At 29.5% G+C, this 16,149-nt stretch overlaps 1 protein-coding gene across 2 annotated transcripts in view; it reads right to left on the reverse strand.

Annotated features, from left to right (window-relative positions):
* The window catches only part of LOC142320385 (ATP-binding cassette sub-family A member 17-like), a 67,108-nt gene extending 53,005 nt beyond the window's left edge, over positions 1-14,103 (reverse strand). The window contains exons 1-3 of one of the 2 annotated variants that reach the window (XM_075358090.1): positions 13,901-14,103; positions 9,650-9,794; positions 5,111-5,258 (exon numbers count right to left, since the gene is read on the reverse strand). In XM_075358090.1, coding sequence (XP_075214205.1) covers positions 5,111-5,258; positions 9,650-9,757 — 256 coding nt within the window. In that variant the 5' untranslated portion in view covers positions 9,758-9,794; positions 13,901-14,103. Of the gene's footprint in view, positions 1-5,110; positions 5,259-6,923; positions 7,049-9,649; positions 9,795-13,900 lie in introns of those variants that run through there. The other variant, XM_075358091.1, reaches the window with a different exon arrangement.
* Positions 14,104-16,149: the final 2,046 nt, after the last annotated feature.

Below are 16,149 nucleotides of genomic sequence, written 5' to 3' on the forward strand. Positions count from 1 at the left end.
AGTATGGGCCGACACAAATGCATAGATCATTTTTAAATGACGCAATCGTATTTTGAAACGCCGATACGATTGAGTAGAAACAACTGTAATTTTTTTTATATTATTCAAACAGTCGGGTAAAGATGTATAACATCTTTACCTTTTTCAATTCTACACAGCAAGCCGCAGAATGCGGCTTGCTGTGTAGAATTGCAAAATTTAGACTCTGCATTTTCTCCAACTTTGCGGTGTATAAGGTACAGATTAATAGGACGCGTATCCAGCTCACCAAGAGGCGAAGCAAGACGCGAAGAGGTGGCAATGAATTCTAGTCGTAAGCTCCCGTCACAAGTAAGGGAATACTCCCTAGTCCTACTTGCGTTCTTTTCAGAACGACGGCAGTAATCCGTCGTTGTACTCTATAACCAATCCAGAAGCGGCTAAGAGATACGAAGAGTGACAGGGAAATACAGAAGGTCCCCAGCTGTCCGTGGCTCGCTGCGGACAGTAGTCACATTTGTGGGCTTGTCCAAATTTCAGTAGTAGGAGGAAGACAGCGATCATGTCGAAATCCCACGGTAGTGTACCTAGGGTAACTCTGGCCATGCTAGAGAACCAGCTGTTAGTTAGGCCTAGGCGGAAGAAGAGAGCGAACATTTCCCGTTCTCCTGGAGTTCAGAGGACGAAGGCTCGGACATGGATGTAGGGACATCCACCCGGAAAGTGAGAAGCGACCCGTTGATCGAGGAATTCAAAGCGGCACAGATCAGACCTGGCAGTTCTGTCGCGATATTTTAAATAATAATTAAAGTTTACATAATCTTCTGAATTTTGTTGAGAGTACTCGCAGCGTCAGTGCAGGGGCGAGGTGCAAAAATTATCACGTCTTAGGCATGTAAGGAGAGTTCGTTCTGCTCTGGGAGATGGTTTTGAGAAGTTGGCCTCCAAGCTCAAGGAGGTCAAGGTGGTTCAGGTTCTGGCGCCTGCTCCCAAACAGCCGAAGCGTTACACTGACGTTGCGGGGCAAGCGCGATGCTAGACAAACCTCAAAGCAGCCCGAAGTGTTATTCATCAATAAGACTTAGTGGTCTACTAAGCCTAGTAGACAACACAAGAAGGATTTTCAGGTTGGTCTTTGCGGAAACCGGAAAAACCTAAAGATTAGGGAAATTTAGGAGACCAGCAAGGGTCTGGTAGTGGTTGCGAATGACAAGGAGACAATCCAATCCATCTCGGAACCTCCTGAGGTAAAGAAGCTCGAGGTTAAGGTCGACCCGAAGCAAAAACGTAGGCCCCAGGTCATTGTCTATGATATTGACCGGCGGCTATCCGATGAGAGCACTGAACCACCTGGTGAGGTGGATCAAACATCAAAATTTCCAATATCAACAATTGAACCAGCTTTGTACCATGCATATTGATACTGCATATGTCCATAAACATCATAAATATTTTTAGCAGCCTGAGTTGCATTCTTCCCAAATTTACTTTTTATTTTCACTCATTTTCAAGATGATTTTCCTTTTAAATAAATACGCTAATATAATTAAAAATATTCAGCCATACATAACTTTTCAAAAGCACACAGTGTTGGCCAGATTTGCAGAGTTATGTGATGCATCTACCAGGAGAGTATGAAGAAACATTTATCCCAACCTCTGCAATGCATTCTAAGCATATAAATGAGAGGACAGTTTTTTTATGAGAACAATGAATTTTTTAATATCAAAAAACTGTATCTTTAATTTAAAAAAAAATATTCTTTGGCTGTAAGAAATGATCACAATAATACATGAACTTTTCATGGGATGTGTACTAACTGCAATTTATTGAAAAGAGTAGCTGAAATAATATGAAAGGTCTTGCCTTTGGTGTTTCTATCGTTTGGATTGAACCAAAAGATCATATTACAAATTAATATTGTTGTCAAACCAAACTACTGGAATTTCTATGAAATTTTATGTATACAGTCTGTATATCTCACCACCATCCATCATTAAATCTGCACTTCCTGTATAACAAACCCGTAATTGTCAATATCCAGAAAAGGTTTTGTTAATTATGATGAAGAGAGAGTTATGAAAGTCAACAATAATGTTGAAAAATAATGAATATTTTAAAACCAATCCAATGAGAAATTTCTGTTATGTAAAGGACCTCTAAATGATTTCATTAGATATTTAAACTTATAAAACAGCTGAATTTTTACAGATTACAAAGTTGGAATTTACTGACCATAAGAAAGAAACAACTAGGTACTTTGCTGAAGAAAATATTCTTGATTTTTAATTTTTGTATGAACATTGACAACCTTATGCCACAAAAAAGCACAAGGTTATAATATGCTATGTAAAGGAGTGAAGCCTTTTCATAGATTTATTAAAATTTACTTCAAAAACAGTTTTGCTTCATAATAATAAATATTCCTCTCAACCAGTCTGCTACAAGATTAACATGAAAAAGATATATGATATTATGAAAGCAGCTATTGGAAAAATAAATTATTAGTTTTAAGATGTGGATGAATTTATAAAATTAATTAAAGCAATAAGGTCTTACATATGCTAAAAATTCATTACCTTTATTTACAACTAGATTTCTTTCTATCAAATCTTCAAGCACTGTTCTTTAATGAATGGTTAACTACAAGTGAAGTTTGTTCAATAAAAAATATGGAGGATATTTTCAACAGAATATTTCACTGATGAATCAATACAAATATTAATTGACACTAAAATGTTAAAATATACAATTAAAATTAAATGTTAAATGAAATAAAATGATGATTTCTCCATGATGCCTGACAGTATGAAGCCAAAAGGTGAATCAGAGCATCACAGGAACCTTTCCAAATACAAAAATAAAAGAAAGTATTTTTTGGAACACGTATTAATTCTTTAATCAAAGTAGGAAAACTTAAACAATTTACCACAGAACTACTCAGACTGAATATCTCTCGCAATACATGCACTTCAAGAAACCATTTTCTTACATAAGATACTTTTGATACACACAAATTAACACACACAATTCTGAAAATAATGATAATAAAACAGATCCAGAAAAAGTCAAAAGCATTCTGGGATGAATTGGAAGAAGAAATTCTCAAAATTCCAGTAAATCACATGAAACTTTTGCTGGATTTTAATGCTCAACTTGGTTCTGAAAGAAAATTTTCTAACATAATTGGTAAAGATCCAGCTGACTAGAGATCAAACAAGAATAGTGAAAAACTAGTCAACTCAGTGAACGCCTGAACTTAAAAATCATGTCACACATTTTAAAGCCAAGCCGAGCAAAAAGAAAACTTGGGTTTCCCCAGATCCAACGCTTGGTGAATTTGAACTTGATCATGTAGCCATCTCTTGAAATTGCCAAAAAGTGATTCAAAACATCAAGGTCAGAAAAGCCATAAATGTAACCTCAGATTCAAATTAAAATGAATTTTATCATCCCTTATGAAATTACACTAACATAATAAATAAGAAGTCGTAATAAGCATAATAAATAAGCAAACAAACATAATTTTCATCATCAATAAGAAAAATAACACTAACATCAAAATTCCCAAAATTAACAGAAAAGCCCTTTTTAATGAAGAGAAGATAGAATTTTAAAATAAACTTCACACCAAAAAATTGGTACAATATCATTCAAAATTTAATTAGACCTGCCAAAGAAACTGCACCAAAACTTTCACAAAAAACATTCCTGGTGGAATGAATAATGTGAAAATGCAATTTAAAAAAGGCTTCTAGCCTGGAAAAAATGGAATGTAAACAAAACTCGTAGGAAAATTCCAAAAATTAAGAAAAATAGCACACCAAACACTAACGATGATTAGGAGAAAACATCAGAAAGAACAAATAATATAAATGTAAGAAAACTTCATGAAAAACAGTAAGTCTATTTAATAGGACATTTAAGAATAGAATCAGTGGTTACTCAGCTCCAAGTTTTAACTTTAAAAGAGAAAATTGCATACTAGCCTTGAACAACAAGGAAAATTGTGAGATTCTACCTGAATATTTTAAAAAGTTTATTAAACTACGAAAAACCCAAAGAAAAACTGAACTTAAGCTTTACAACACAGCATCCTGACTATAATCCACCAGACAAGGAAAAAAATAAAAATGTGATCTGATCAGCTTGCTCAACAACAAAGCATCAAGTAAGGATGGTATAATCACAGAATTATGGAAGCTTGTAGATGAGAAATTCATAACAGAAATAACGGAATTTCCAGAAAATTTGGACAAAAGAAAAAATTATAGATGATTGGCTTGCCACATTAACTCATCCACTGTGTAAAAAATGCTCAAAACTTGATGTCAATTACTACAGAGGAATATCACTATTACTTGTCATGTATAAAATATTTCCAAACTACTTCGTTATGGACTTGAACCCCAGATCAACTCAAAGCTTGCCAAATATCAAGGTGGAATCAGAAGAAATAGATCTTTTACAGAACAAATCCTCAGCCCAAAATTAATATTAAAATATTACAACATAAGAATAAAAGACATCTTTATTCCATTCATTGATTTTCAAAGGACTTACAATTCAGTATCATATTTGACACATTAAAAAATACAAAGTAAACCAAAAAACTATAAATTTAATTAAACTTACTTTAGCTACCACTTTATCTAAGTCAAATTTTGAGGTAGTCAGTGAACCATTCAAAGTAAAAACAGGACTAAGACAATGAGATGGCCTTTCACCAATGTTTTTCAACTTTGTTTTGATACAGAACAGATAAACTAGTGATTGAAACCGAAAAACACAAATTATAACTAAATGTTTACACAAAAAATATTTACAATAAAAAGAACCTTTCTATAAATGCAAAATTAAGGCATTACAGCACAACACCAATAATCTTGTACTGCATGGAAACCAAAGCTCAAACCCATCCTGAAGCTTTATATATAATTTAACTATTTTCACTTACAACAGTAGCAAGCTAAAAACTGTTTTTAATTTGTCACTGATTTTTTTTTTTTTTTTAATTATCAACTGGTATCCAATTTACTTTCCTAAGCTGGATATCTACAATTAATCTCTCTAAAATTCTTAATGATCTTACATTTAATGTTTTATGTTAGTGAAAGTATATACTACTGACTTGTGAATATCACCCTTTCAACCATTTGTCCACGTTCTATTATATCTTTTCTCATAGACATAATTTCAATACTGATCATGCCATCTCCAAGGCAATAATGTGGTAACAATAAAAAAATCTTACTGATATTTCCAGAAGTCCAGCCAAACTGTAAAAAATAGAAACAAAGCTGTGGAATGATTATATGTAACATATCTTGTATATAAATCATAATTCCCAAAAGATTCAGAAACCTGCCAAAATATATGGCTTTGCTGCCATCACCATGAGAGCCCACTAAGAAATCATACTTAAGAAGAAGGGCATCTGTCATCTGCCTAGTTATGTTCATGTTAATGTTAATTTATATGTAATTTCACATTACTCGCATGACAACATCCATTCTTTTATGTTTAATGACGGCTTGAATTTTATGTTTTATGTTCCCAGTGAACTTTTTTTTATGAAAAGATTTCAAACAGACAGAACGTAATTCTAGGAATAATTTAACTATGGGTAAATATGGTACAGATACAAAGAATGATAATGGAAGGGTTGGGAATATTTAGAAGAACAGAATGTAAAATAAATACTTTTCTACCCTTAGGGACACTCAATATAAAAAAACTAGTAGAATTTTGAGCAATAATATTCACAAGTAATGTTTTTACCCTAAAAATGTGAGTAGAAAAGCCCTGACAGATATGACAGGGGTTAAGGGAATTGTACAGTAATAATGAATTTGTAAAAACCATGTTTTTATTAAAAACATGGACAACGTTCCTATATTATTCTATGGAAGAACGCACTAAGAAATAGACACAATTCAACAAATGCAAAGATAAAGATAAGGAATGAAATCACAGACTTTATTCAAATTGTACTTTGGTGCAGTATTAGAAAAACGGCATGCTGGAAGAATAGAATCATGGCTACAAAAGGCAGAGATGAGTGCACTGTTTACAAGTACTACATTATTTATTAGATTGTTTTAGTCAATGATATGAAAGACCTAAATTATATTGTGCAGAAGCTCCAAGAATAGACTTACATATGAATCTCAACTGATTTGAATAACTAGGTGTAGAGCAAAAAACCAGTAAATAATATATAGTTCGGAAAGTTCCAGTAAAGTCAGAAGTTAATAAGGCAAGGTATTTGGGGTATAATCCAGTAAGGAAAAGGATCATAATACTAAAAAATGTGTACAATAACTGTGAATAGAATGATTGTTAGAGCTCTCAATTCCATTTCATAGGATAAAAAAATAAAAATGTTTTTAACAATAGAAATGAATGGATAACTGGTTAGAGATGGTATACAAAGCAGTGTGTATACAAATAGAAATTTGAATCAGTAGAAGTTGTTATAGTGATTTGGCCAAGTAAATGAAATGTGAAAAAGTACAGAAGCTATAAAGCTGTAACAATCTGCTAAAATTAAAAGTAATCATCTGAAATTTTTGGTTGTAACTTACATTACAAATATATGCATCTTTTATTAATTTAAGCTAATCAAAAATTATTTAACCATTGTTTTAATAAATTATTTTTTTTTTAAATAATTAAAAATTTTTATCCATTCATATTTAAATTAAAATTTTTCTAAGTTGTATTAAACAATATTTTCATTAGTAAATCTTTTATTTTTTAGAACTTTGTTTGTTGAAATAATTACCCAAAAATAAAAATAACATGATATTCATACTGTGAACCACAGATATTCAACCAAAGTATTTTTTATTTATGACAAATTTATTCCATAAATAATAAATAAACTGAACAATACTTTCAGAAAATAATGGAAATATGTATTTGATAACTTTTCTACAAACCAGAAACTCAAATATATTCCTCTTGCTTCTGACTGATATGCTTATCATTAAAAGATCATCACAGCAACTTACAGTATATGAAAAGATTTGCAAGCTAAAAGATTTAAAACTTAATTTACAGTGAATTATATTAAACCCAACAGATATGCATGCAAATCTGTTTGTATTACTGCACAGATGTCATAGCCAATTTAAACAGTGATAGTGATTTGAATTAATTTTATTTATACCTTCATGATTACTAAAGCAATATTAATGCATTGGAGCAAGCCTGTAGTGACAAAACAAGTGAAATGTATTGAATATACATTTTATTTACGAGTAGTAAACTATTCAAATCGTGAATAAATTGTTTGAAACGATATTTAACTAAAAAATAAACTTGAGGAAAGTAATAAAATATGATGGAAATTAAACTAATATAAAACAAAAAATGCTACAAGAAAGGACTTTTAACTCTGCTGAAATAATCTATTATTATGTCCAAAACATTAGAATGAAAATGTAAAGTTAATGAGGTATGATTATAAAAAGTACAAAACAGAGAGAAAAGTACAAAAAAGAAAATGTAACATTTCAAACACAATCTTGAAAATTAAAAATATATTTTTGAATACATTTCATAACTTGAGAATTCATATTGACATTATAAAAGTATCAGTGTTAAAGACCTTTAGCAGAGAACAATAAACTAGTCAATATGTATAACAGATGAAGAACGCTCATTCAAGTACACCAAATTTTTAACCTTTAATGATTTAGGTCAATAACAAAGAGTAAAACCATTAAATATGAATTGTTTCAAATCTTGCAGATTTATTAAAAGAAACAAATTATATTATTTTTAAACAAATCACCATGTATATTGAAGGAAATAACCAAACATAATATTTGTGAGGAAAGCTAAGAGAAAATAAAAAATGATAAACCTTTAATTATTTTTTTAATTTATTAGTAATCCCATTTGTGACAAATTTCTGTGATATAAGAGAACTTTTTTTCCTCTTTTATATTATGGATGGCTCTTATGTATCTCAGTTTATATTCTCCCTAATAGATGGGTTAATGCAACTCCACACTTATGTCTGTGACAGACGCACTCATTGTGAAAGTTTCTAGCCAAAAAACATTACTGAATATTGTCAACCACTTATTTAGCTGACTTATATTCCTACGATTTCTGGTTGATTTGGTTTCCAAAATAATTAAACATTCTAGGTTTTAATTTTTCAAATATTTTAAAGTAAAAATATTCATAGAGTAGTGTAGAAAATAGAAGGACCATACTCCTCTCTTGGGTTCAGAGGACAGGTAAGTATTTTTTTCTACTTTTTTTTTTTAATATAATGGTTTCAGTAAAATTTAGACAAAGGAGTGGGTTGGCTCCTTAATGGATTAGGGATTACTATGTTGTTTCAGATGAAATTTGACAGAAGTGTAGTTATTTTTAACTGTTATTAGTTGTAATAAAAATATCTGAAACCAAACCTTTAATTAAATTTAAAAAATCTATCTAAATGGAGTTTTAATTTTTTTTGACATGTTAATATCCTTTTCCTTTTCCCAAATGTTCATCTTCATTACTTTTTAATACAATGTTACAATTTTGGGAAAGGAGAGGCAAGGAAAGCTTCACGACTTCATTTGTCAGTTTTTTAAATGAAATAAATATATTTCATTTGATAATGTCATTTGATTTAATGTCATTATTCTATAAACACAAATTCATAAAACTATAAGCAGTGGCAGCTCGCATATAGGCACTGTGGAACTGCAGCACCCCCATATTTCCACTTGATATTATTGATAACATCTAATATAATTCTTTCTTTATACTTGTGCAATATGTAATCCTTAAGCTTAATGTCAGTAGCCATCCTCCAGTTCATGAAAAAGATACAGAAATCTTCGTATGGAACTGTGTCTTTCACAGTTCCAGCAGGGGTGGTGTTTGGCTGTTGTGCACTTGCATACATAGGAGAGATAGAGAGCACTGTTGCTCCCACATTGCCGACCCCCCCACAGTGGCGTGCTGGTAGAAGGTAGATTTTTTTTTTACTCCGCGTGTGATAAGGAGAAAATTATTGATCTTTTCACACAAATTAAAGCAAGAAGAATGGACTTCATTTTAAATGAATAGGTAAAGATTGAACTGCAACAATTTAGGTTAAAGTACTTAGATGTTTAATTCTGTTCTTTTAGGATTTTATCAAGTTTCTGAATAAATTTTCTTTTTATACATGGTTTGTTTTCTTTTTATACAATTTTAAAACAAAAGCTAAAAATTTTCTGGAGCAGCACACTATAATTTTAGCTGTAAGCCATCACTGACTGTAAGCTAATGCGGATCATCGTTAATGCATAAAATCTTCCAACATGAGAAATTTGGCTGAAACGTATCACAGTAGATTTTTAATGAAAAGTGTTTGGCAACATGTAGTAAAACCCATTATCGGTTCAAAGTCAATTCACATTAGTTCACAATATCCAATATTAACATTTGTTCAGTGAAATGACAGCAAGTAAAAGCTTTACAACGACAGCAAGTAAAGGTTTAAATAACAGTAAAATAAAGACTTTTTTATCCTAAATGACATAAAATTTACTGACGAATATATTTTATAGATAAACATGTATTTATTGAGTGTACTAAGTAGATTCATCTTGATGACAAAAAAAATAACATCATTAAAGGCATTACTTTCCAGATTATTCTAAGTACTTACCAAATGTTTTGTATATGCTAAATAATGGGCCGTGACATTACTGAAAATGGTAGCCGTAAAATTAATCAGTAATGACGTAACAAATATTACATCTGAATTGGTGAACATAAAACTAAGTAAATATGCTTCTAAAATACATGCCCATCTGTAAATAAAAAGTTTATAAATATAAAAATTAATAATGAATTTGTTATTCCTGAAACAGATTTTATATTTATGCCAGTTTTACATTAAGACAAGTGTAGATTCTTAATTTAGCAAATTAATAAATATATGGCAGATAACAAGTAAACAATGAGAAACATTTTAACACTTATCTAATAGACAAGACAATAAAAGTAAATGTGCTAATACAAAGATTATAATGCCTAAAAATGATTTAATATGACTTTTTTAAAAAAACTATTTTTCCCACAAATTATAGATGAAGTGTAGCTATCAGAATGAAAGTAACTAATATGTATTTTTATTCATAATTGTTACCTTTGAAAAAAAGCTGTCTATTTATCTTCATAAATAAAATTAACAATACTAATCTCAGATTAACAAAATAACATAACTATATTTTAATTACAAAATACAATTTTGCCCTAGAAAAAGGACTTACACTTATCCTAGCTATAGAGAAGTTATATGAATGTATAACTTGAAGTTAAATGAATTCTTATTTCAGAAGTTATATAAATAATTTCTCAAATACACAATATAATTTTTTTTAATGTTAAGTTATACTGCTCTCTTCAATTTATCAGTATTGAGGCAGTTATTAATTTTAGGGGAGTAATTTGTGCTCATTAAATGTCATAATTGACACTTTACAATTATTATAAATTGTGAAATTAACATTTTTTTATTTTTTTTTTTACTTATGAAGTAAATTAAATTGCATCTACATTTTTTATTACTCAATTACACTTAAATAGATGTTGAATTGCTGTACATTTAAAACAGTATCTATGTTTAATACATTCGTTAGCACTAAATGAATTGACACTTGAATGAATTATTGACAGATACAGAAATATTCAATGAATGTTCAGGTCATTCTATTCATAAACAACTTGAATACATTCATATTTTATACAATCATAACAAAAAAGTGTTTTAATAGACAAATTTTTATTTATTATCAATTCATTATTATATCTTTATTATTTTATTAGATTTTTAGAGTAATGTTGAATGTAGATATTTTTTTAAATTAATATCTCCCCTAAATCCATTATTACTAATTTGCTTTGTATTACAGTTACAAGAATGTATTATTATTTATTACTATTAATATAATTCATGGCAGAGATGGCATTTTTCACACACTTCAAAATTATTCATTCATCAATAATAGCACTGATAGACAAAAAAATATTTTTTTAATGTTTCTCTAAATGTGATACCATTTCTTGAATTGCTTGTTTGCGTACATTACAGATCTGTAAATACAATTTTACTATCACCCTTAGTTTCATAGATAATGCCAAAAATAATAATTATGGCCATGCAAAATTTATAATTTTGTATGGCCATACCTGTGTTAAAATGATTTCGCTAATGCTTTTCTTTTATAATTAGCCTCAGGCACAGTAATCAGCTAGTATATTAGTATTCCATTTCCCTTTATAGCGGCTTTCCATCATTAAATGTCTTGGTGGAAACATTCACTGTGTTTATCACTTACATCTCCAAGGTTTTCCAGGAAAAATCCAAATGTGAGTGGAGGAAATGTATTTTTAAAGAAACCATAGCTCTGTATGAAGTAAAAAGTTGATTAACAATATTGTGATAATTGTCAAATTTTTGTATGCACAGAAAATTTTTGCGTCTTTAAATGAAACCCAAGCTGTACTTTCTACATTATTTAATATTGAGTTAAATACATCCTCTTTGACCACTTTCTTATCTGAGGACCAAAAAATATTCCTTCATTAATTTTTCTTTCACTTACATTCAGAAATTTCTGCTGATATATAAAATCCAGGACCATCCTTTTTCATTGCTTTTACAAAATTTTTCATTAGTCTTAGCTTGATATGGAGAGGGAGTAAAAATATTTTTTTGGTTTCAACTAAAGACTCATGAATAATATTTTTCCCATTTGGAGTGTCTCATTTTTTCCACTCTTTGGTAACATAATGTTTATCCCTAGCTTGGCTGTCCAATCCGCAAAGAAAACACATGTACTTAGTGAAGCCTAACTGCATGCCTAACAAAATAGCTTAACTTTCAGATCACCACATAAGTTCCAGCTATGTTTTTGTAATTTATTTTTTCAAGAAAGTCTTTCATCACATTGAATGTCTGTTTCAAATTAATACCATAAGCGATTGGTATTGAAGGACATGTGTTACCGTTGTGTACTAGAACCACTTTTAAACTATACTTGGACGAATCTATGAAAAGGTACCAATCCTCAGGTTTATGAACTTGTCCTAAGTGTAACATAAGCTCATCAATATTTTTGCAATAAACCAAATTATTTTCATCAATAAAGTATAATAAATTCCAAGCTAACAGTTCAGCTTGATTTTTTGATAAATTTAAATCCCTAACCATGTCATTTATGGCTTATTGGACGATAATTCAAATCATTCTTGTCTTCTTCAGTACTGTCTGATTCTTCATTGCTACTTTTGAAACAGACGTCACAGGTGGCTCAGGGAACTGGAATAATTTCACTGTGAGGTACAGGTCTAATTGCAGATTTCAATGAAGGATATACAGTATGTTTAGATTTTTTAGAAATTTTAAAACAAAAGTAACAATCAGTTACATGATCCTTTGGTTCATGCCAAACCATAGGTACACCAAATGGCAAAGGCTTCCATGTATCTTTCAGCCATCCTCTTAAATATACAGAACAATTACTGTGTAGTACATGAGGAGCCCACGTATTATCCTGATCATCAATTTTACACTGAAAGTACAAATGATATGCTTTTTTAATTAATGGTGTAATGTTTCTCTATTTGATTTTACGGTAAACTCGCCACATACATAACAAAAGGCATCTACATCATTTACACAATTTCGAGGCATTATGACACTGTTACACTGTTAACAAACTTAAGACAGCAATAAGGCTGAATAAAATTAATTCATTCCTAAATCCAATGCTTAATACAAACAACATAGCTGTGTTTTCAGCTACATGTTTTGACCTGCACAGACATGATTAATGTTGCCTAAGAAGGCTCACTCTTCAGTATTAGATATGACATCATAATATGTGACAATGATATGATTTAATTCTTTGTCTAGTATTGTTTATTAAAATTTAAAAATAATGGTGGGTGATAGAAAGATTCTGAGTTCATATTCATTTTCACCATCAAAAAGCAGATTAAAATCATGTATCACATGCTAGGAAACAAAAATTATGTTTATCAGTGTAATTATTGGGTATCAGCCTGCTATTGCTGTATGGAGATAAGTAAATAACTTTTACAATTACTGAAATATTAAACATCAAATAAATAAATACCCAAAGAAAATAATGAGTGCAAGAAATAATAGAATAAATCTTTCTGATAGGAAACTTTTAAACCCAAAAAAGAAGAAAATCATAATACACAGCAAAATACACACTATATACTGAACCTGTAAAAAAAATTGCATAATTAAAAATGTTAGTAATTACCAAATCAACAACAAAACACATTGAAATTCCATCTAACCAAAAGTTTATCTTCTTAATTACACAGTTTAAATGTCAACTATATCTTAAGTTTAAAAAACTCTTGGTTTGTTCAGACACATATGCATATGCACACGTACACACACATACATGATATAAAATTCATACTTTCATAGTGATTCGGTTGCCTCTTTAAAATAATTTTGTCCTATGCATTTTCTTCAAAAGGATATAAGTTCGATCTGAGCTTATATTGATTGCACTTGTTACCCGAGACAAATAGATACTCAGTTGAAAGTAACAAAGCTCCAATTTTAGCTGAATTACACTTCAGGAAAAGATTGTTGAATGAGCCAACCTGACAGACAAAATTTTGCTCTTTAAGTTGTATTCTCCATAATGAACACGCATAAAAAATTATAAATTTTGTATTAATTAAGTGCAGACCCTTCACTAAACTTTACTTAGAACTACAAACAATAAGTACTTTGTAATTAAGCATTTTCTTTCTATTAACATATTACATATATTATGATTCATAAATCAGAGAGAGAAAATGAGGACTATGTTTTAATAAAATATTTTTTATAACTATAAGATTTTAAAACAATAAACCATACCAGATATTAATAAAACAATTCTTCAATTAGCTGCTCTTGCAGCTATCTTCAGTGGTATATGCTGCTGTTCTTATTCTGGCTTGTCCTACTGTTATTGCTGACAGATTTCTTTTTAATTACACAGACATAATAGAATTTAAATGTGAGCTGAATTTGAATTAAATCAAACTGCATATTCAGAGAGTTTAAAAAATACTGCTGTGTACGGTCACATTTCAGTGGTACTAATAAGTAATTGCAACTTCTGTCAAGAGATTAAATTGCTGTTTTCAAAATGATGTCAGTATTTATGAATGCAGATGCACATCATGATAGTGTTACCATAACATTATACTATTTATTAGCTTCATTTAAATTAATTTCATATTAATGAATTAATTGATGTCATTTTAATTTCAATGTTTAATAATAAAACATCAGTTTTTCTTCTGCTTAATTGCAGCTATTTTTGTATAAATAATGAATTTTATCTTTTGCCCTGTTATTTCACAATAAGAGCAATTGTTTTCTTATCAATGTACAAGACACAAACACAATGCAAATATGTACTAAAAAAAGTATATACAAGTAAAAGTATAAATTTCTTACATCAATTGTTTTGGTTTAAGTAATGATATTTTGACAATAATATCATGTCATAGAATAATATAGATATTATATTGATAATAATGTCATAGAATTATAGGTTACAAGTTTAAAATAGGCAGGTAACAACATAACCTGCCTATTAACCTGCCTAAATAAGCATAACATAATTTGCAGACCTGTTATTACTAATAAAAACAAAATAAGAATAATCTATTTTAAATGGACAACACTTCTTTAGAATGGATTGACAAGCATATCATTTTATTCAGTAGGACTCAAGCCCAGCCTGTGCTGTTGTGTTATACCTCTATCTCTGTCTATAGGCAAAGAAAACAACAGTGCTGTGCTACTCCATGAATAAGAACTTTACTTTATCAATAGTATTTTTTTATAAATTACATAAAGCTTAAGCATGTTAAGAAATGGTCCTTTCACACATTATACTAAAGTTATAATCAGTGCTGGTGGATTTGTGATTTGATCATAAATGATACACCTTGATTTACATTATGTAGTTTATAAATCAAATATCTTTCTTATATCAATAAAATTTTTCAACTTTTTCAGTTTATAAACAAAACAAAAAAATACAATGAACAGGAAGCTATTAAATATACAGTAATTTTAATAATAATAAAATTTTAAATAATACTGATAAAATTAACAAGCTTGGACACTGCAATAACTGATAAATTATAAAAGTTGATCAATTTAGAAAATTTGATTTTTAGTCATATGCTGGGCAGCTGTTATAAAAAGCTTTTGTTTTAACATTCATTTATTTCATGTTTTTTTAAAAATATATCAAATATAATCTTATAGTAGTTACTGGACAGTTTTATACAACATGTAATCTAAGTTTTAGCTAATCAATGATGAAACATGTGCTTCAAAATATGATTTAGCCAATAAAAATTAACTGGATTGTATATATGGTTCATAAATACAAGTTTTATAATTTAAGAATTACTTGAAGACATCAAATTATTAAACAAAAATTAATTAAATAATACAATATACATACAAAATGACATATAAACATTTTAATCCAAAATATGAAAAGACTTAATCCATTTCCAACTTCAAATGAGTGAAAATTACTATTTCTAGTTGTAAATGCAATTTCAGTAAATGAAGCAAAGAGAAGACATAGAACAAGAAGTAAGAGAATTATACGAATTTTGAACCATGGAATCATTATCTTACTGTAAAAATATAAAAAGATTTTATTAGTATTACAAAAATAGTTTAGTAGTTTCCAATGTATTTTATTGTTTGACATATATATAGATATAAACAACCTATTTAGGGATAAAATAGAACTCACCAATTTGAGAGAGTATTCATCTTCAGAATCATCGTATTAATTTTTAATTATCACTAAAATATAAAAGCCTTGATTTGTGCTTTCCCAGCTACATAGATATGCTGTTATACAGTGTAATATTTAAGAGGTAGAGTACTCTAATTTTAGATGTTGGGGTTCTTGCAGATTTGATGTTTCATTATCACCTCTTAAAACACAATTTTAGAATTGAAAAATTTTATATATTTATGTTGACCTGTTTTCTGCTTTATATATCCAGACTGGATGGAACTTGTCATGATGATTTCTACATATGGGACACTGATGACAAATTTTGCTCGCAATTGGTTAAAGG

This window comes from Lycorma delicatula, chromosome 2, assembly GCF_047948215.1.
Source record: "Lycorma delicatula isolate Av1 chromosome 2, ASM4794821v1, whole genome shotgun sequence".
Taxonomy (NCBI): domain Eukaryota; kingdom Metazoa; phylum Arthropoda; class Insecta; order Hemiptera; family Fulgoridae; genus Lycorma; species Lycorma delicatula.